This window comes from Rhagoletis zephyria, unplaced genomic scaffold (assembly GCF_001687245.7).
Source record: "Rhagoletis zephyria isolate East Lansing unplaced genomic scaffold, Rhagoletis_zephyria_1.1 Rzeph_scaffold_05441, whole genome shotgun sequence".
NCBI classification, from domain to species: domain Eukaryota; kingdom Metazoa; phylum Arthropoda; class Insecta; order Diptera; family Tephritidae; genus Rhagoletis; species Rhagoletis zephyria.
In genome coordinates, this window is record NW_016162524.1 from 1 (window position 1) to 24,004 (window position 24,004).

Consider the following 24,004-nt stretch of genomic DNA (forward strand, 5'->3'; position numbering starts at 1 on the left):
CCTTAAAAAAATTGGTCAAAAATAGTGTTCTTCGAAAAAAACATGGAAAATCCAACGCATTTGTTCCAAAAAAAATTGTTTGTATGTTTTATTATACTAAAAGTACAGATTTTGAGACGAGAAAAGCGATTCCTCTGTTTAAAAAACGAAAAAAATGTAACCCCTCAATTTGAACAAATGCATTACATATTGCATTTTTTATGATTTGTATGCAGCGATGCATCCTTCACACAATTTTATATCACTCGAATAACAAGTTTGCTGTAATGCTATAGAAGACCTTTAATTTGAGCTAAAGTTGAAGTCTCTAGGCCCGTTGAGAGCCAAATCATAATGATTCTGAATTAAACCTCGAAATTTCACGCATTTTTTTCTAATTTCAGAGTAAAAACTCGTACAGCAGATTCGAAGTTTGATTTAAAATTGTTATAACTTGGCTCCCAGAGGGCCTAAAAGTTTCTACCATGCCTCGAATTAAAGATCTTGAATATCACTACAACGTACTTGTTATTCGAGTGCAAATAAAAAGAATGCAATAAAAAATGCCTTATTTAAATTGAGGTGTTAAATATTTTTTTTGTCGATTTTTAAACAATGCAATCGTGTTTCTCGTCTCAAAATTAATAATATTAGTGTAATAAAACATACAAAAAAAATTTGTTTGGGACAAATGCANAGTTGGACTGATGAGGTTATTTTTTCTAGTGCGGCCGAAGGCCACCAACACGGAAAGGAGTTTTGCGCAAAAATACTGCTCATAGCCTAACACTAGTAAAATTTATCTTTGCGAAATTGCTAATTTTACCCCATTTTGAAATGGGCCCCCCGAGTGCCTATAGAAAAGGCAGGGAGGCGAAGGACAACATTTCTTAAAGTTTATACTGTGCTCTTTCTAATGAATTTTAGGTGACACATCCCGTCCCCCTCCGCTCCAAACCAAAAAATTATTGTACAAATAACCGAACTTTTCCCACGCACAACATTAAATCCTCTGATGTATTGTTTGATTGCTATCAATAATTCGATGTGATATGTTTCTTTGGTTTACATTTCGCATTGCTGATCTAGGTTAAGTCGTGAAAAATCTTAGTAACGTACATCCGAGAGTCGTCGAATCGAACTTAGCAGAATTTTGAAAAAGAGGCGTGGTACAGTAACAAAAAAACACATTATGGCTCTGTAAGCCTATTTTAAGATGCTTGTCAACACTTCGTGTAAGATACTTGAATTTACATATTTATTTATTTATTTCCTTTGGACAATATCTCTCTCGTTTCTTACATGACATACGTGATACTTTAAAAGTTTTCTTCATTTTCTTTACTTGTGTAAACAAACGTTGGTATTTTGACGCTATAACGCATTATAATTTAATTAAATATTTCTTCTTTCCGTCGAAAAATAATTTTCATTATGTTTTACATTTTCCATTCTTGGCTGAAACAATTGTCTTTACTTTTGTTGTTTTTTATGTTTTTTTTTTTTAATTTAATAAATTTTTTGTAACAAATACATATTTATGTAAGTATATATAAGAAATCAGTCATGCGAAAAGAATCACAAAATACCACTTACCATACATACTATACGAGTATATGTATGTCTACGCATGTATGTATGTATTTACGTAAATATACATACTTAGGTATACTTAAGAGATAGAAAAGCAAACGATATTTTATGAGAAAATTATACACACATATTTTCAGATTAAAATAAATAAAAAACGAGATAGGGGATCTCTTCGCAATTTGAATTCATCTAAAATTAACAAAAAAAAAATTCAATTTTAGTTAGATAAATATTGTATATACAACAAACATATCTTAGGTCCTCTAACGACATAATTCAAAACTCCCTAAATAAAAACTGTCACTACTTTTAAGTGGCTCATGGATCTAATCTTTGTCTAATCCTTACCACTTACTTTAATAGGGATTGGACATGGATTAGATAAGAATTAGAAACATGACTCCCTTAACAGTAGTAAGGGCTTATATTTTTTGAATTTTGAATTGTGCCGTTATTGCAGATGATCATCGATATGTCATTTCATTTACTTATTTGCTCAAGCTCATAAAAATAGCTTAGTTGTTTGCTTAAGCACACAAATACATATTGTTGTTTGAGTTCAATAATTTTTCAGCGATAAACTTTGCAACTTTTGAATTGTTCCTAAGAGTCCAGCCCGCTCATGATTGTGACCTTTAAGCTGCTGAGTCATTCATAATAGATTAACTCGAAAATATGCAATGCTTTGCTTTAACATACACAGATATGGTCAATGAAATATTTTATTTTTATTTTGCAAAAAAATATGAAAAAGCATCAGTTGTTAAAAAAAAAAAATTAATCGTTGGACTACCTAATTAAAAATGTATAAATATGTAAATGAAATAAAGTTCTTTGGTTATGAAATATCTACATACAATTTGCATTTTTTTTGTATTCAATTGTGTTTAAAACCGCTTTCGGGTTATTCCAAAAATAACGAATAATTTTTGAAAAGCAGTTTGCAAGAACCGAGTCAATCAATCCTTATATTCATTCCTTAAACACAAAAAAAAAAAACAATATTTTTCCAAAGACTCATTTTATAAAGTTTACAATACACGAAAAAAATATATCCCGAAATTCTTTACTAAATCACTAATATGCCCTTATATATTTCGTTGACCATTCGTGTACGAGTATATACGCAAGCATAAATAAACTGTAAATTAATAAGTATTCATGTACTAATAAGTATGTATATTTAAATGGATGAAAAACTAACCTAAGGAGTGATCATAGACTAAACTACTTAGAAATTGTAGAATAAATAGCATCGTATTTTGTGGCATTTCTTGTTGCTACTGTTTCTCGTTCTGAAATTGGTTGGCGGTTTATCGTCGAATCATTTACAAGTATAGCTGATTAAAATATGATGTGCACACCCGACCACAGCGCATTTGATGTCTAATTCAATTTTTGTTTTTTTTTTTTTGTGATCCGGAATCGACTCGGATAACCCATAGTCAATGTGATACTTTCACTAGCACAACTCAGCTGATTTATGTTTGTATGTATAATTCGTGTGTTTTAACAAATTTATGCTTCATCATTGACGAAAAGTTCTCATAGACACACAAATGTCTGCAAATAATTGTGTTTCGTTTTAATTTAACTCTTATTTTTCTCTTCCCTTTCGCACATTTGCGTTACAATAATAATAATATTACCTACGAAATATTTGGGTATCATATTATATAATTTGCTCTAATCACTTCTATGCTCATATTCGCCGCCATCCTCATCATCATCATCACCATCATTTTCTTCTTGTTCGACTAACCTGGCTGCCCTGGCGGCAAAATTCGAAGTTGTTCCACGGCCGCTGCTACGGCGTACCGTAGGACTATCAAGTGCACGACTCCGCGCAATATTGGCCGGTATGCGTACAGTTGCGAAATCAGTATCCTCCTCGAAATCACCATCATCAACATCTTCGTCATCGCCATTCACTGAACCACTGGGACTGCCAGGTGGACTAAGCGCTTGTATTAATTTACCCTTCGATTCGTTCCACAAATGATTGAGACGTTCGCGTCCAAAAAGTAAAAGGAAAGCATCGATAAAATCACGTGATGCTTCCTCCCATTTTGTAATGATATCATCCTTCACTTTGGTCAATTCGCGACGACCGCGTACCTTCAGTTCATCCATTTTATTTTGAAATCTAAACTTCTTCTCCGAAAGGAATGATACATTCAAATCTTTGGCCGAATAGCCACGCGCCAAATTCCTGCGTACATATAAATCGTAGTCCTTGACGATGCGTGCCACAATATCCGATGTGGAAACGCCTGATTGAATAAAACGAAAGAAAAATATAAATGAATTTTTAGCTTAGTCTAAAAATAAAATTAACAGAAGTTAAAAATGCTCGACGCATGTCCTTAGCGAAATGTCACTTGCAAAATTTTACAATTAAAAGTTCCACCTATAGTTTTGACGAGCTCCAATAAGATCTGCTTCGTTTACACAACAGTCGTTTCTACGTAGCCGGAACGATGTAGTCGTAATATCTGGACAAGGACTATCACTTCTGCAAAACTCGCCAAAACTGCTTGGGAAATTTGTATGCTGTTACAACCACAACACCATCAACATTGTCTCAAGCTTTTGTGATCACAGAAGTTGCCGATGGAGCCCATGTCCCTCTAACTTCTCGAAACTAATCAACTTGCAGTTGTGTGTTGGAAAACTCGGTTAACAGTAAATGAGTACCATCTGGATCTCTTCTATAGCTGACGGTTTCTAAGGAATCTAAAGCCGAGCCCACATATGCAAGGCAATGGCCCATCTTCCCACTAATTCCAGTGTGGTTCCCGTGCAAACCCTCTCCTCTCAGGTGTTTCACAGAGCCGTACTTCTGTCTATGACTACCTCGATTCCTTTGGACTGTTAAAAAATTAAGCGCATGGATGGGTGCCCCAGATTTAGAAACAAAGAATAATTGAGGATTAACAATTCCCAATTCGGATATCAGTTAGGTAGGTGGAATAGAAATATTTTTTCTAAGAGCAGTTACTTCTTGTAGACATTAACATACTTTCGAATTTATAGGTTCTATGTAGTAAGACAATCTCGATTCTTGGATATCTCTACCAAGCTTTCCTTATTTTGGCATATCAACGCGCAGAAATCATAATGCAGAAGAGGCTAAAAGCAATTCAACTCTCTTACCTTCCGTACGTTCAGTGGCCACAAACATGCCTTTAGCCTTCAGTGGTGCGTAAATATCCTCCACACCATTACCAAGGTATGGAATGTCATCGTGTGCAACAAAATCAATTTTATTCGATTCAATAAATTCGTCCGATAGAGTCCAAGGTGCATCCGGTACAATCTATGTATGTATATAAGAAAATCAATTAAAATNCACAATTAAGTAAACATTCGGAAAAATGTTCTTTGCTTGCATTAGCTGTCTGGCGTGACCTTGATGGAAGAGGTCATAAATGCCATCGGCGTAGACACGTACGCGTCGTTTCGTCTGGCCCGAACGCGCCATTTGATAGGTGATTTTATAGTTGTAATCACATTTCTCACGCTCCACAACGGCCTCTTCATCTGTGGACAGAGGTGCGGGCTTGCAAATTGTCTACAAAAATAAAAAATACAATAAAGGTAATGGTTGAAAATACTATTTTCGAGGTAAAACACTTTCCGCACAGAAATTTGTAGTGAAACAAAAAAATAGTAAAACAAAAATGCATTTACAAATTCTTTAAAATCCATTTGCATTGGTAACATTTTAATGACCGCTGGTTTGGCGGATACCAATTTTGTTGTCATCCTTTCAGCAATTTTTTTTTTTGACGCCTTCAAAATATGTTTGCGTTTTTTTTCGGACTACGATTTGATTTGACTTAATTGAATGGTAAAATAGACAATTCCTTTTTTGGCGTTGGTGATTTTGTAAGTTGCTACTTTTATGAAATTTTAATAATCGATAAATTATTTAGTAAATATGTAACTTTATTGGCGTGCGAATGCGTTCATAAACCTTTTATTTGTTTTATTGAATTTATGACAAAAAATGCGAGAATTCTGACAACTTTTCAAATAAACTTTACAAATAAAGAAGGCACTCGATAGTCATTTTTAATGTGGATTCCACACGAGACAATCGTTGCGGCAAACAAGATAAAATCCATTTTTTTAGGTAAGTTGAAATAAATCCAACAGCAATAAAAAAAAAATTATAACATTCCATCAAGATCATTATCAAAATATTAGCATTATAAAAAAAAATAATCAAATACAAATTAATTGTAAACAATTATTATTTTTTTATTTTATGTGAAAATCTTGTATGTTTGTTATTTTAGTTTATGCATATCAGTATATATTTCTTAGCAATTTTTAAAGTTAAATTTCTGCCGTTTTAAAGAAAATTTTATTATACTTGCCATTGCTGACTTTCCTTTATGTTTTTAAAGAAGTGAGCCCGTTTATCAATCAATAACTTCCATATGTTTTTTACAACAGGTTTCCAAAAATAATAAACATCGAATAAACAAAAGAAATAGCCAAAACTGGTCAAAATTAAAAAGTTTCTATTTTTGCTTCCGCCACTGTTTATGGCGTTGGTTATATAATGAGCTAGACCTTTATAAAAAAAAAATTAATAAGCATTACACAAACAAACGAACACTCACATACTTTTAGTCCATAAGTGTTGGCAAAATGTTAATCTGATTAATGATTAAAAATTAACGATTAAAATGTTATCGTAATCATCTGTACGATTAATGATTAATTTTTTTGTAATCGTTAATCGTCAGTTGTGATTACGATTAACTAATTTTAATCATTAATCGTTAATCCAATAAAAAAAATTTGATTAAGTGGTCTAGTTTGTCCAAATTTTAAATTAAACACCAGTTACAGTCATAGTTTCGTGTTTGACGCTTATAAAAACACATAATATATAAAAAAAAAAATATATAACCCATCGCACATGTGCAGAGGGAGATCAAAACCTTGTTTTTGCATATCGTCTGCTGGCAATAGATCACAATGAAAATTCAGGAGAAGCTCGGCCAAACATTAACATATTGTGTAAGCGCCATTCTACTATTATTATTATTAATTTGTCCGCTTAACTGCTTTTCACTGTACATACAATGTATATATCGTTACCTTAGTATAGAAAGGCCCTAACTCAAATAGTCGCTGAAATACAAAAAAAAATCCTTAACTGACTAAAAATTGTTTTTGATTAAAATGATGTGGGGACTTATAAATTATAAGTTATAATTCGATGAAATGCATTATAATCAATGAAAATGGGAACAATGTGAGATAGGGTCTTTCTATATTAAATATAATCTTTTGCAGGGAACGCAATGATATTCACATTTGTGTGTGCATGTATGTAGTTAGATAAGTACATATGTATGTATGTATTTGCTCTTAGGTAGGTGTACAAAAGCATCAAGTTGAAAATGGCGTGACATTTTTATTTGATAATTGTTATTATTGTAAATTTCGTTTTGCACTATTTACGTTTTATTGTAGATGCATTTTTCACGGCAATCGTGTGTTAAATGCATGCCCTGTAGGGAAGATTTCAATAGTAAAATATCTATATATATCTATATATATACGGAACGGAAACGGCTCTAACGATTTAAATTAAATTTGTATACAGATAATGGGCCGTATGAATAAAAATAAGCAATTGCTTTTTCTTAAAATTTCAGTTCATTTACTCAATTTATTCGAACAAAATTGAAGTAAAAGGTATGAAATTTTAAGAAAAAGCAATTGCTTAGTTTTTATTCATACGGCCCAATGTTTTGCATTGTAAGATTATCTAGATATGTATTACCTCCGAGAATATTCGTTAAAGGTTGCCACCTATTCGAAATAAATTGGAAATTAAATAAAACATCACAATATGGGTATCAAAAGAAAGGTATTTTGAAAATCCCCAAACTATAAATATTTTTGAATAGGGTGGGCACCTATTTGGAATGATTTGCTTACATACTAAATAATTGTTAACCTTGTTAGGATACTAGAAAAAGGATGCCACTTATTTTTGATGATACCAAATTTAACTAAAACAACGCAATTTGGGTATAAAATGAAAGGTATTTTTGAGAACATTTTTGAGATATTTGCGATGAGGATTGTATGTATTTTTAATACAAAAATGTATTTTGTTAATATCAATAAGCATTTTTTGTATTTTGTCTTTGTTTTTATTTTTCTTGTGAGGTTTATTCTGCACGTTACCGATCATTTAGTAACCGAAAAGTTGTATTACTAAAAATTTTCACCATTTTCACCATATTTTCAACAATCCAGCAGCAGAAATTGTGGCATTGCATATTTCACGACCACAGTGCACCGAATGCGAAAACGGTTTCAAAACGTTTGTTACCTGTTAAAAATGGTAAAATTCAGCGACCGTATCGGTTATGAAGTTGTTATATAAAAATTATAATTTATAACAATATTGGACTTCTATTTTTTCGGCTATGCTTAGTATCCTGCTTTCAAGAAAATCAAAAGTTCCATATAAAATGACGCAAAAGAAATGGACAAGAAATTTTCTTGTGTCAAATTTCCTTAAGGGAGTACCCAATTCTTAAGAAATTTGCCAAACTTTCTACTATGTACGGTTTTCTAAAGTATTTTGTGAAAAAATAGCACAAGGTAACCCATGTTTGCAACAGAAATATATGCCCGTTCCATTATTTCTTGAGGAAAGAGTGAGAGGGCTGTGAAATATCAAATGTCAAAATTCCTTGCTCACACACACGAAATAATGCCAATTTTTTTCTTGAACGGTTTCTTAAGAGCTGGAAACTAAGCTTTAAATTTAACCGTTATTTTATGATTTTTATTTTTTCCATACATTTTTCATCGTATTTATATTTTTTCAACAATATTATAATCATTATTTTCCAGCGTTCGTAACGGTTACGAATGAAATTATAATTTAATCCTTAAAATTTGATAATTTATGATTTTTATTTTTGCGATCAGGAAAAATCAGATTGTGAGGGATAAATTAAAAACGCATTAAATTCAAAAAATTTGAATGGATTTCTCTATAGGGTATTCTAGGTGTACACAAAGGTATAGAAATATCACTTTAAATACATATACAAGCATTCACGTCAAAACATTAACAAATCACTCAAGTTACAAATTAACAAATCGCTTAGCAGAACAACGATTCGGCTTTGCCTATTCCATTCAATTAAGCCGTTGACGATTGCACGATTGCCTTAATGGAACTAATCGCGAAATTAGTAGTTTTCATGCATTTTAAACCACATAACTGTATTCACTGCGCGCGATTTAATCCTCGAATGACTATTTTTATGCACAGTCCACTTGGTTTTATACAGGTTTGTATGCATTTTTCTTTACTACTCCGGGTTACTCTTTTCATTCAGAACTTGCAAAATTATTTTTATTATTTATGCTTTGGATGTACAATCGAAAAAATGAGCAAAATGAAATTGATGTGAATGGCAGATAAGTTGCACATCTCTACAATAAAAGGGAACTACTATTAGGCTTGGCACGGTTACTGCTATACAGGCAAGGTAGTGATTTATTAGATCTTTATTTGTGTTAGCAATAGGTAGGCGTATAAATGTCATCAAGGAATCATGTGGAATTCAAAGTTATCCCAATTGTGTTTGCGTCGCATAGGTAGACAACGTTGTCTTTAATTGAAAATAAATAAACGATCACTTAATATTTGATGCGTAACCATTGCATACATAACATTTATGTACATATCTATAAATAAAGACTAATTCTCTTCTCACTGGAATCAATTAAACTTTTATTGAAATATCTATGGGCAATTTAAAAATCGCAATAAAAGCGGCAGTCACACGACTTTTCTTCTATCTTTTTTAGTAGAAACACGGGGAACGGATTGGCGAAAGTTAATCGATTGAAGAATTATCAAAATATAAATTATATATAGGACTCAGTTTCGACGAGTAGCCCACGCAAAATTTCACGAATAATAGAAAACGTGATCGTCCTTTGGTAGGCAAAGGCAAACCCATCTGCCGTTCGGAGGCGGCATAACACTTTATGTCCGTAGTATGCTTATATATTATCCGGGTATACTTTTTCTTTTATTAAATTGATTCAGGCAACAAGAAATAGCGTAAAAATCGCCGACCATTACGAAGTGCAATGCGGTATAGTCGTTGTTCTGGATATGAAGCTACAGTTTAACGGCTGTACTCAATCCGGACTCATGAGCAGCCGCTATGCGAGATGCGGTAACCAATCCGAGTGGGGCCTTGGGTCACGGCTGAAAGGGAGAGAGCTACGATGAGGCCACTCCGACCTATTCGGTTTAATGGCTCACTGAAGTCTGCAGCGTCTGTTTACCAGTAGTTGAAGCTGCAAGCGGGCGTCTGTCTTGGAGCAAGCGGCTCGCTATATAAACGTGTATTCGATTGCGAAACCACCTCCGAGCCAACAGTGAGTTGTGCGCTGGTTTTGGACCGGCTACGTAAACTATGAAGCGGCCATAAACTCGCACTGAAAAAGTGTTCAGTAGTTTAGACTTAGTTTGAATTTAAACTTAGTTTAATTAAACTTCGTTTAAACCAGTACTGAAAAGCTTAGTCAATGTTGACTCCGACTGTTTACTTAGAAAAAGGACCAGTTACTTTTTCTCAAGGGGTGTTTTAGTACGAATATTTTCGTCAAGCTTTGGTTCGACAAACAGTCGCAAAAAACTGATGCAGACATCGCCGACTAAGTCTGAGCAGACCCTTAAAACTGTGTCACTAATAACGCGCCGGAAGGCCCCCATAAGATCGTTGCGCGTAATGGGTTCAATTGCTAGCTGATTTTGGGAGCATTCCAATTTTATAAGAGCTTGGGTTTTTTATGTAGCTTCGACCAAATTTAGCGTGTTACCATACACATCGGTTCTGTAGCCTATATTTTGTTTGCCAACTCCATGCAATTAGCCTTAAATCATAATTTCCACTATGCCTTCAAGTTCGATCTGTTTGCATTTGCAGAATATCTCGACACCTAAATAGCCTTGGTTGCGAATTTATAGTAGTTTCCACTGCATATTCCCATAAGAGATGGGCTAGCGTACTATAGTACTCTTATAGTATTCCTATGAGGAGTCTATATCAGTTCAGTAAAAGTGTGGAACTTTCCAAAGCTTTTGAGCCACCCTGCGAGATCACAAAGACCCCAGAAACTGGTAGATTCTGGTAGAGAGAGAGAGAGAGAGGTTATTTCGCGAAACTTTCATACAGTTTTTCGATTTATAAATTGTTAAACAAATTTTTATTAAAACGTGCTTCTGATAACTTTTAAAACATTTTAAATTGAGATCCCTCGATATCAATAAATTATAAAAATAACTGTGCACACTTACTGCAAGATCTGATGCGCCACTGCTGATCGACGGCAGCGGTTGTGGTGTCGGCACATACTCTCTTTTCACTGGACTATCGTAATATACCGATGACGAACCAGAGGCCTCCTCGTCTGGTTCGCATTGTGAAACTGTGCGTGTATAATCTTTGTTTGTTATTGCATTATTAGTGGCGGTACTAACACCATCCACATATATATCACTAAGGGCAATATCATTGCCATTCACATTCATTTTGTTGGCAATTGATGCCTTTGCTATAGCTGCTGTTGCTCCTCTAGCTTTTGTTGCCACAGCGGGCATTGAGATTGCAGTCTCGTAGGTGCGTTTACGTGTTGAAATTGGAGTAGGTGAGGTAGTCGTAGTCGTCGACGACGGCGACGACGAGGAATTAACAGCAACCGGTGATGCTAGTGTCGAAATTGGATTGTTAGCGAGCACTGATGACGATGCCATAGCAGCAGCAAAATAGTTTAAAGGAATAACAGCAACGATTCAACTATAATGTGGGCGAGAAGCGATGATAGGAAGGATGAGGATGATGATGCCAATGCTGAAGTTGAAGCTGATGACGTGGTCGTAAAACGCGCACCGGATGTCGACTTCAGTTTTGAATATTTTTCTGTAGACTTCCTCTTTGGAAGTGAAGCAGCAGCTGATTGAGGAGCGTGTACGCCAAGCAATTGCGTTTTATTAAAGCGTAAATTTTTATTTATGTGGCTTTAAGTGAAGAGATTCAATTGCTGAAACTAACGCGGTCACAGCGATGTCTCAACGATCAAGCAGCAATTAGACAATAGTTGTGCATATGTATGTATATCGTAAGTTGTTGGTGTTTTTGTTTTCTTTTTATTTGCGCGATTCAAATAAAATGCCCTGCAATAAAAAAAGAGCGAAAATTAATACATAAATATCAATGCTTTGGTTTTATGCGCTTGACCAAGTATTTTGGTGAAATTCGCAACGGAAAAACAGTGGGAATAATATGCTCAAAAAACGGTCAGAATCAAGTAAATCAAAAATTTCTTAAACTTTACAAATAAATGCTTGCATTTGCTTTACTGTTGCTGAATATTTTTCGGTAAGTTAGATTAATAATGCTGGTATTCAGTAAGTCAGTCTCATCTCTAGTCACTTAATTTGCGACTATAAACTAGTGACAATTTTTGTGACTTGTGACGATTTGCATATTCAGTAGGAGAAAGTCACAAACAATACACCAAAATTGTGTGGTGAAAACAAACGGAGGCAGTCAGCTGATAACACTGTGCGACAATTTTATGACAATTCAAACCAACCCGGACTTTACTAATATTTTCTGAAAGTATACATATCCAATATAAAACACTCGATGGATTTGCAAAAGTTTGCTCGTATGTTTATTTTATGGCCTACTAACATTTTCATGTCGCGGCCTAAGTAGTTTTCTAAAAAGTGAAAAAAAATATTAAAATAAATGTCTGATCGAAATCGAAGGTAATATTTAAACAAATTTTATGGAAAATATTTTCGTAGAATATTTTAAGCCTTTACCTCTCACCTGAATGGGTCGTTTTAAGCCTTACTTCAAGAAACCTCACAAAAAGCCAATTTGGAAAGTCGTTAGAGTATTAAAATATTCTAGAAAATTATTTGCGTTTTGGTACGCACGCCGTGGAATTTATTTTTCTGCGTTAACCGAAATTGGTTTGCGTACGTTTGCATTTGATTTCATTGAGCGAAACGTCAAATCAAAATGTCACGCAGAATAAAAATTTGGAATTGCGTTAGCTTCAAACGCACGCCGTTCAATTTCGGTTGGTCCCATACAAGTTGTATGTGCATGAGAAATTTTCGACAGTAAATTGGCGGCGTGCGGGAATATTAGGTTAGCATAGAAAATATTCCCCATGAAATTAACCTTTAATTTCGCACAAACATTTATTTAAACCATTTTTTCCACTTTTTTAAAACTACTTTTGCAAATCTATCAAGTGTTTTACTACTGGATGGGTATAATTTCAGCAAATGTTAACCAAGTCCGGGCTGGTTTCGGCTGTCGCACAGTATAACATAAAGCCAAAGCAGTCACCCAAAAAAAAGTTCTCAAAAATCAACTCGATTTTTTTTTAATTTTCCAAAAGTTTTTTTTATAAAGTTCGAAACTTTGATTTATATGGTTTTGGCTAAAGCTTGGATGATATTTTTATAGGAAATTAAAAAAAAAAATTTAACTTGAAAAACATTGTGAATACAATATGTGAACACTTGTTTGAGTCACTGTATTTACTTTCCTTGCCGGGGCACATTGGGACTGCTTCATAGAAACCGATGCTCAAACCTCATTTTCCAAATGTTGGTATATGAGTATTTAAGAAAAAAATAATAATATCAGCAGAGTCATAACAAAGTACCACATCGCATGTACATAAATACATACATATGTATGTATAAAAATTTCGTTCGTAAGTGCTATTAATTGCCGCATATAACAGTCAAAAAAGTAATAATAATTACCGATATCGAATGCCAGTGTGCAAATTCTGAGTCAGTTAAGTAGGCGGTGCCCCCAAGTATGACTACAGATCTTGCTGCAGCGGCCTTATCTTATATACGATGTATGCGTAGTCTTTTCTAGTGCATTCCGTTAGATAAGGACTCTATAAAAAACAATAGTAACTTACTAGTAAGCGGTATTAAGGGGTATGTATATTAGGGCGGGTCGAAAAAAAATTGTATAGGTGTTAAAAGGTTCGCAGACTGAAGACATTGTCGCAGAGAACCAGAATTGCTTTACATACACGGTGCGTCTGACTCGCTAGTCATTTGTGTACGTGTTGACTCGCCTTCGACTACACACAGTTGAATCATTCAGAGTCATGACGACAGTCATGTTGGTGTAACAGGCTAACCTAATATTCACGCACGCCGCCAATTTATTGTTAAAAATTTCTCATGCACATGCCACTTGTATGGGACCAACCTAACACATATCTATTTTCACAAATACATCCAAACCGACTCACGAGTCAGACGCATCGTATATGCCGCCTATAAGGGATTAAAATAGCACCTTTTAACACCAACATATACAATTTTCGTATCGAACATATTGAGTTTTTCGACCCGCCCTAATGTATATACATACATACGTATGTATTTGCATATAAATATATTTAAATTTACAAATGTATACAAAATATTGAACTTGTTGATTTGATCTCCTCAGTTTTGCTTGTTTTATTTTTAGTACAAAAACTATCTACAAATTAAAATTTTTTTATACATATTATCATTGCCAGAAAAAAATAATAGTATATTAGATGATCTTTTTTTCTTTTTATTTCTTAATTTTTCATTGAACCAGAGGAAGGCTAACTTCTTAAACGTATCAATGCAGAGCATCAGTTTCTTTTATTTCTTAACCACATGAGATAAGTTTCCGGTTTGAGCAACTTTGTTAAAATAAAAAAATTGGCAATTATTTATGGTTGCGCATATTCGATATCATTATATAGCATGATTTAGGAATAAAAAAAAACTGATGCTTTGCATTAATGCGTTTAAGAATAGATAATTTTTATTTTGAAAAAAAAATCCAATAACTGACCACTCTAATATGCTTGTTTGTTTTCCACTGAAATTTAGGTATTCTATCAGTGATCGGACTTTAAAAAAAAATTGTGTGTTAGAATCTGGAAAAAATGTGATAGATCTCAGGTTTTGATCAAACTTTGTACAAAAATTTAAAAAATTCTGCGAGGTTTCACCTAAATTGCAAACCTTTTAATTAGAATCTAAAAAAAAAAAATAATTTTATTATAATGAAGTGCAAGATTGAAATTGCTAAAAATTGCGTTGACCTTTGACAATTTTTTTCCTTGACAATGTAAAGCAGTTCTTTCCATATCAAGATATTTTTCGAACATATTTTGAAAGATTTCTGCAACCTTGCGGAGTGCTGCCAGCTTTTTTTTACCACATCACGATGTAACGAACAAATGTGGCACGTTCCAGAAACCGCTACTTGGGATTTGCCGATTTTGACAATTCTCAAGCAAAAGTAAACAACGCTTTAGAAACTTTAGATGCACTGAAATTTGCTAACACTTTCACAAAAATCGCCATTTTTTAACATTTTCGCTATTAATTCATTTTTATAAAACATATTTTTTGCAATTTAACACAATAAAACGACGTTTCCTGTCGAAAAATTGAATATTGAGAAAATTTACTATTTTACGGTTTATTTTATCCTCCATTCTGCCTGTTGTAAGTGTTAAGTGTTGCACAATTTTTGCTCTTAAAGTTAAGAAAATTATGTCGAGCAAAAATAAAACTACTCAAAAACGCGAATATGTGTTAGATTTCAGACCTTGTGTGGTAGATGTGGTAGATGCTGAAAAAAGTGGCAGATCTACCACAATGTGGTAGAAGTCCGATCACTGTATTCTATACTTCTTTAAATGATTTTCAATTTCTAGTTGTAGAGTGCCAAAAACTAGAACCAAATTCGTTCCACCTTTAAATACACACATAATATATGTATACTATGTACATTAGGGTGGTCTATACCGCAACCCCTGCCTTTTATTTTAGAATCAAAAGATAAAAAAATTCGTAGAAATGGCATAGAAATCTTGAAAATCAATATATTTCGATCGGTAAACTCTGTTCCTCTTCAGGAGACCTCCAATAATAATACCCAATTTTTTATTCAACCATTTTTTAATACAATTTTCATTGGTCCTCCAAAAACATCCAAAAATGCAATCGTTAATAGCGACCTTAAATATTTTTTGATTTCGAAATAAAAAAAACCAAGGTATGTTTTTTTCGATATAGGAGGATCCTAGCAGGTGAGAGCACTAAAATTCGGACTTAACTTTGTTTCCACATGCAATTTAGGACCACCCTAATGTGCATACATACATATACATAAATATTCACGTTCCCAAGTCGAGATCCAACATTTTTCTCCAACATTTTTCCCAAGGTTTGACTAAAAGTTGAATAAAGTTTGAATTCAAATTGATATCCAAACTTGTCTCAAATGGAGAACTCAGATTATTTCCCATACAAAAAATGTGCCGTTTTGTTGGAGAATGGGTTGGTTCTCCAATTGAGGTGCACTTGAAAATCAACATTGGACCTTGGAATTTTTATTGGATCTCGACTTGATCTCCAACCCAAATGTTTATTGGGTTGTCACATTTCATTGCCACCACGTCCATTATGTTTGACAAAGTTCAGATTGCTACATTAAAAATAAGAAAGGTTATATAATAAAGCAATTATAAACTTTACGTTAAAAAATTAAATACAGTCATGAACTTGGAACTATTTTTTTTAATGACTTATTATTACATTTCAAAGATCGTCTACATAGTCGTTTCCTTTGTCATAAAAAAAGCTCGCTTATTTCCGACGCGAATAAAACTACTCCACCATTATTAAGCATTTAGAATTGATAAGAGCCGGATTTCAGTTTCACATATTTATGTAGGTATTTTTCTTTAAGAATTCCCAATGCGTATGCAAACATACATACATACATATGTATTTATTTAAGGTACCCTGCAGTGAAGGAATTGTAGAGACAAATAAGAAGAAGAAGCAGGGAAGGCTATAACTATAATACTGCCAGTTTGCTTTTCAGGTAGATTTTGCATCTTTTTTCCATACTAGCAACTGATATTTTAATGCAAAAAAAATACCTGTTTTTTTATTAAACTGTTAATGTTTCTATTTAAACGAGATGTCTGCTTGATTATAAACTAGTTTTATATATAAATATGTATTTTATTTTGAAATTAATTTTTTTTTGTTATTTTCTTGTTAAAATACATGTGTTATTTATTTATTTTTTTTTTACCGGCAATAAAGTATTTGGAAAGTATTTTTAACTGCATATTTTACTTGTTTATAGCGAATATTTTTGAATTTTGAGTGAATGAAATTCCTAGCCGTACTTATTAAAAACTCGTTATTTTTTAGAAGCATTTGATTACAAGAAATCCAAAAAAAAAAATTTTTTGAAAAAGACAACTACAGAAGTTTGGAACACATAAATAATACCAAAATACTGACGTAGTTGATTTTCCTTATTTCATAGTACAATATACTATTTTTGAAAAGAAAAATTACATTTTGATTCAAAAGATCAAGATACATGTTTTAAGTTACTCATACGCCCCCTACCGAAGAAAAGGATAGTTTTCTCTTCATATTGAAAATTTTCAGAACGAACCCGAATTTTTCCAGAAGCAAACAGATTTTTATAATAAATTACACTTTATTGGTTAAAAAACTACTTTTTTGCAAAAATTCCTTTTTTTTTGGCATTTTATTCATAGTTTGAAATAAATTTGTATGCAGTGACAACTTTTACCTCAATTGTATAGTATATACATTTAATAAATTAAGTAATTTTCGTTTCATATAACATTTTTTTTTATTTTGTTTATTTTTTTTTGCGGTCATATATTGTATATACTATGTGCATACAAACATACATGGGTATGTACATACATATGTATGTATGTGTGTATGCATGCATGTATCTACCTTTCACTGTTTTGTCACACTAAAAAATCCAAGTGCGCTGCGTGCTGCGATGTCAAGATGTAAATAAACACGTTTTATTTGCTTAAACGTCACAATTGTTACTAAATTTAGTCTGGCCACTCAATTTGCCCCAAGTAGCTGTTGTTTCTGTACATATATTGTACGCCACTTGTTCTGAAGGAATATATTTTTATTTATTGTTGATTGTTTATTAAAAAAAAACGAGATGTTTCTTAATTTATTTATTTGTTTGTACGAAAGTTTTTTCCTTTTCCTAATTGTTTAAAATTTTCTAAATTTATAATACTGCGTAGAAGATACTATAGCGCAAGCAAAATCTCAATTAAACTCAATTGCTTTCACCACAGTGCCAAATATTTCTTTCAAATAAGCTGTGTACGAAAAATTTTACGATTTTGTTGCGTTTATGTTGCAGACAAGACGACGGACGAGCGCTGTTCGCGAGTGAACATTAGCAAAGCAACAGTGAAAAAGCACTGAACGACGGACGCTTTGGTTGAGTTAGTAAATTGGTCGGCGGAAAGGCAATGAAAATTAATGTACATATGTATGTACTAAATTATAATCATATACATACATATGTATAGTATGTACATTAGGGTGGTCCAAAAAACAGTAAAGTCGGAATTGTAATGCTCTCACCGAAAAAAGTATACCCCTATTTTTTATTTTGAAATCAAAAAATATTTAGAGGTCGCTCAAAGCGCTTAAAGTTTTCCATGTATTTTATATGGGGAAAAAACAACTTTTCGTAGAAATTGAATAGAATAGTTAAAAATCAACAGTTTTCTACCAGAAAACTTTGTTTATCTGCAGGAGATTCCCAATAATAATACCCAATTCTTTATTTGACAATTTTTTCGTCGCACCTATAATTCCTAGGTCCGCCACAAACCCACACAAACCCCGAAAAAAGCAATAGGACGTTAGGATTAGAAAATGGTTAAATAAACAATTGGGTATTATTATTGAAAGTCTCCTGAAAAGAACCAAAGTTTTCCGATCGAAAAATATTGATTTTCAAGAATTCTATACCATTTCAACGAAAAATTTTATTTTTTCAAATAAAAAAAATAGGGGTACACTTTTTTTCGATATAGAACAATCCTAGGGGGTGAGAGCATTACAATTCCGACTTTACTGTTTTTGTACCACCCTAATGTACATACTACTGTATACATGCTACAACATGCAGGCAAAATACGCTGAAAAAGGTTGTGACACGTACATATGTACATACATGCATACAGTGACGCAAAAAAGTGTTCACATATAGGTTTTCCTAAATATTTACAATGTTTTTGAAGTTAAAATTTTTTGTTAGATATTTTTCTTTACATTTTTTTTTCATAAACATTTCACCTTTTTACTCCATCGCAACCCAGCAAACGAAATACTTAGGAATTTCGCCCATACAAAAATAACAAAAAAAAAATATTTAAAATTTACACGATTATTCAACTGCCTAAGACTTGCACTTTATTGTACTAAAATATGATGAGCTATAAAACTGCATATTCAAATTAAAAAGTTCCAATTTTTTATGAAAATTTGTTGAATGTTTCTAAATTTTGTATTAAATTTGAAACTTTGATTTTAATGGTTTTGGTTTAAACATGAACCATATTTTTTATCAACATGAAAAACATTGTACAAGAAAAAAACAATATGTGTACAGTTGTTTGAGTCACTGTATGTACTTGCATACATATGTACGTACGTAGAAGGCAATGCGAGCCAATAGCGAAATTTTCTACTCAGTTCTACACTATACATATCCATATTTTTTTATTTCATTATTAATTAATTTTATTTTGCAAAGAGAGTGAGAGAGTAGCTTGGCAATGATCGTGAATACGATCAACTACTTGGCAAATTACCGCGACGTCGGCAAAAGTTAACAATACGCTAGCGAAGAATACAAGATTAGCGACCGGCAAGTAAACAGACAGTCAGCCACAAGAAACATAATACTATTTTTTCGGCGACCGTGGCATGATCAAAGTTTCTTCCGTCTTAAGGTGTCTTCTTTTTTTATTTAACTTGTGATTCTTAATTTATTTATAAAAAGAAAGCTGAATATAAAATTCCATTACATACATATGTATAGACATTTTTCCATAGGTGGCTCACGTGAAACGGTTAACATAAACCATAAACAGTTAACGAGGATACATATAGTACATATGTATGTACATACATACATGTGTACATAGGTATAACTTAGCGTCAAATTGATAACATAAGTATATATAAAATAAATGTAGAATATTTACAAATAAAGCGCCATTGTATCAAGAAATACATACATATGTACATTCATACAACAACAAAGTCAACTTGCACTACAAACAAACAAAACAATAATCATCTGATCTGTTTTGACTCATTCAATTCAAATTTGGCTTGTCGCTCATTTATTTATGCCACGTAGTAAATATTTGTGATTATTCGCATAATCTCATTTCTGCTTTCGGCGCTAGCTTACATACACGTCATAGCGCTCATATGTTTGCACTTATGTCATACACATATCTATGTACATACATACATACATACATATGTATACTCGTAGTAATTTACACAGGTATGTATCGCTCTGGTTTTTTCCTTAATTTAACTATCTACTTTTTTTTTGTTAGCCAAGTGCAAGAGTGCCAAAAAATCGTACATACCTACATACATATGTACTTTTACACATTTTTGAATATGTATTCATAAATATGCACATAATTTCATTAGCCCCTTGAAAACTGGGGCAATCCATAAATACAGTGGCGCTCACGTAAATGGTACACTTTTATTTTTTACAATAATCACAATGTTTTACGTGATACATTTCAATATATTTTCAATTGAGATAGGGCAATTTTTTAACTAAATTCTGAGATAGGACGTTCTTCAAACAAATTCTGAATTGGTGCGTTCTTGAAAAGTTTTCTGAGATAGGGCGTTTTCGAACCGGTTAGGTCGAGATAGGTCGATCTTCCACTAAGCCGTCGATGTTTTCTTTATAGGACCTTTTCTTATTAAGACATTAAAAATTAAAATAGTGAAATAATTTCCTTTTTTAAGTTTAAATGAGACAAGGCTATCCCACGGAATAAGCGAGTGGACAAAAAATATATATAATCGTAAGAATAGCCCATATATGAAAGAATACACTCAGGGGATTGTGTGAAGCATCTTTAGGTTATCGCTGAACATTTTTTAATAATGTTTACTATTTTCAAAAAACTATTCTTCGAATTGGGTTGAATCTAAAGAAGAAGTGATTTGTGTATTGTGTATTCAAAAGTTATTTAAACACGTGTCTGAGTATTAACATGGACGTTAAACAAAATTTCGCATATCAACAAAAGGAAATTTACGTAGAATATACAAATTAGCAGACGCTGTTGGAAAAAAAGGCGAACTTAATCACTGAACTTACTATGACGAACACTCTTGTGAATAATACATTTTAGCGTTACTTAAATTACACAATGGTGATTCGTACAAATATATTTTTTAAATTACAAAATCACTTAGATCGGTGGCTATGGTGTGAATAAGAATGTATACAGCCTATAGAAGCACGCATTGAGTTCATGACAAACATTTTTGTCTATTTAACTATAAATTTGCTAAAATATTAACGAACTAGAACATTTGTTCTACATATGTACGTACATACATACATACTTATATGCATCCATATGCAGTACATTTCCATATGCACAAATAATTTGAGATAGTACATAGTATGTACTTACATATAAATATGTAGATAAATGTATGTATGTACACACTATATAGCATTGGCAACACTGTGCAACACATTTTGCTAACAAAGAAAAGTATTTTTCTGAATTTGGCTATTGCTGCGCATTTAAAAAAATTTAATTTCCTTTACTAGAGTTTGATATTTTTGCCATGTTTCTCTACGAAAATTTTCACATTTTAGTTACTATTTTGCCAACAAATTCTTCAGGTGGGCTTAGAAGCTATTTTGGCGACCAGCCTTCCAGGTGCTTCGTGCTTTTGCTTATTATGAAGAGTTCGTATGCAAAGAAATTGGTAAAGATAGCTCTACTTTGACGGGCTATAGCTTTTAAACGGGAGCAATTTATGTTTTTTTTTTTTAACTTAGGTTTTTATTACCCTAGTTCGGTACTATCGACGTGTGTTCGTGGCGTCCCCCCCGTTAGATTCCATGAACCTAAAATTGTTGCACAGTGTAGTACAAAAATCGCCCTTGACTAACAGTCGTCAGACATTTAAACATTTATTTTATGCACATACATATGTGTATGTAAACAAACAAAAACTTTCTTTATTTATGTTGACGTCATTGGTTGGGACACAATTTTCGAAGCGTTCAGACTAAAATGCAAAATTAATGCAAAAGTTTTAAAGTTCGATACGGCATTCATCTTTATAAGTATTTGTTATCATATTAATGAGTATTTGTGCTCAAAATACTAACGTCGGTATCCACACGCAGGTAACCCACTACTCTGTAGCATTTAATTATTTTTGTATCATTTCATTTTATCGGTTTACCCGCTCATCATCAGATCAGATATTTGAGATTTTGCAAAAAACTGGAGCTGATGGAAACTTTACACTAACGGATTCGTAATCAGCACAAAAAAGTCTATCAAAAACCGCTCAACATTTGCCGCAACAATTTTTCCCCCTTTCTTATTGGCCTGTGTTATATATAAAAAAAATATCAAATTCCTTGAACATTAGAAAGCAGTTTCGGCAGTCAACTAGTCTCATTTTATTATTATTCTTTTTTATAAACGGTTATAATGCCACCGGTGCATAATTGCGAAAGAAGGGGAGGGACGGGGTTGCGAGCGCGACGACGACCGCGGCGCAAGGTGGCGCCCGCATTTTCAAAATTATACACTTAAATACATATCGAGCCCTAACCGCCAAAATAACGTAAGCGACATTTTTTTCAAAATTTTCTTATTGATGCAGACATAATCCTCGATTATCTAGATACATTTCTGCATCAAAAAGAAAATTTTCAAATAAATGTTGCTTACGTTATTTTGGCAGTTAGGGCTCGATATGTATGTATTCACATATTAATTTTTTCTTTACAAACATATCCGTCCGTTTAACCTGTTGATGTACCAATTTTTCGTTTAGACTTCGAATTTAGTAGCCTTCATTTTTCAACAGTGAAGTAGTTGTATTTTAATTAATAAAGCCTTTTCACTTTTAATTGAGAAATAACACAAATTTGCCTTATTGCCGTTTGCCTTATAGCACCCTCCCTGTGACAACACAAGCTATTGGCTTAAAAGACACAAAACGCCGTTGAGAGCAATCAACGAAAGTTGAATAAAATGTTTTAAAGAAAAAACTTTAGCGTTTTGGGTTTGATTTCGAGAAGATTAAAAAGTTTTCAAATTTCTTTACAACATTCAAGGCCCTCAAATAGTTTTTATTTATTAATCACTTAACACGAAATAAAGCAGGTGACAATGACCTTGTAGCGAACGGTTCGCATGCGCGAACAAGTATCACAGGTAACTAATGCAATTGTTCACTGGAGTTAATTTCCGAAATTTTGGAAAATCTTACAACTTATAATGATCCCAACGCCCGGTTAAGATCTTACACAGCATTCTTCATACAGGCCCATACGCCTCCTACCTCTTAGATAAAGTACAGGAATTCATTGGATGAAACGACGGAAATATTAAACAAATAAATCGTATCAAAGATGAAGTGAGAAATGTATTCGAAAATAAAAAATATGCTCTGCAATTTTCCTCGAAGAGGCGCAAGCTTTCGATGGAATGTAGTATAAGTGTAGATATTTTACCTAAAAGATGCGAGATATAAATACCCAGTAGATAATTTCAGGAGTTAAAAGCCCTTCCGAAAGGCCTTCCTGAGAATCGAGAGGCCTTCCACTCTACAATCCTTTCTCCATTCTTTTTGTATGGAGTGGCACAAATTGAAGGGCTTCCTCTTTCGCTACCCATAGAAGGGCTTTTATAGGACGTACTTCAGATGGCCTTTTGGAGAAGTTCTTTAAAGTTGCTTCTTTAATTTATAAAAATCATACATCTTTGAAGTATTTGCTTAAAGTTTATATCAAATATGTGTTATTGTAATTTGAATTTTTATTGGAATTCATTCGTAATGTTAAATAATAAAAATTTATGCATTCGCGTAAATTCTAAATGGATAAGCCCTTCTAGAAGGCATGCAAGGAAGTACTTTTTCAGCCCTTCTTGGGTAGGCCTCTTAGGGTGGCTTCACTTAAGAAGGCCTACCTAAATTATCTGCTGTGTACTTAATAATATTTTTCTTCAATTAATTTTTAAATGGAAAATCCGGGGATTCTGATTAAGTTTTAAAATCTTTCAGCTTATTTATTGTCGGAACATTAATCATTCTTCAAGTCGATGTAGAAATCTTGAAAAATATTTCGCTTTTAAAGAATTTGGGTCATTTAATGGTATTTTTGAACTCCGCAACTGT

The 24,004-nt window shown here is 32.9% G+C and overlaps 1 protein-coding gene across 1 annotated transcript; it reads right to left on the bottom strand.

The window, feature by feature from the left end:
• Positions 1-2,959: 2,959 nt before the first annotated feature.
• On the bottom strand, positions 2,960-17,998 carry Pcyt1 (Phosphocholine cytidylyltransferase 1). The gene is made up of 5 exons (XM_017627749.1): positions 17,489-17,998; positions 10,943-11,818; positions 4,928-5,146; positions 4,729-4,891; positions 2,960-3,845 (listed from the first exon to the last, which is right to left on the bottom strand). The coding sequence occupies exons 2-5, from the start codon at positions 11,396-11,398 to the stop codon at positions 3,259-3,261; spliced, it is 1,425 nt and encodes a 474-aa protein (XP_017483238.1). The 5' UTR covers positions 11,399-11,818; positions 17,489-17,998; the 3' UTR covers positions 2,960-3,258.
• Positions 17,999-24,004: the final 6,006 nt, after the last annotated feature.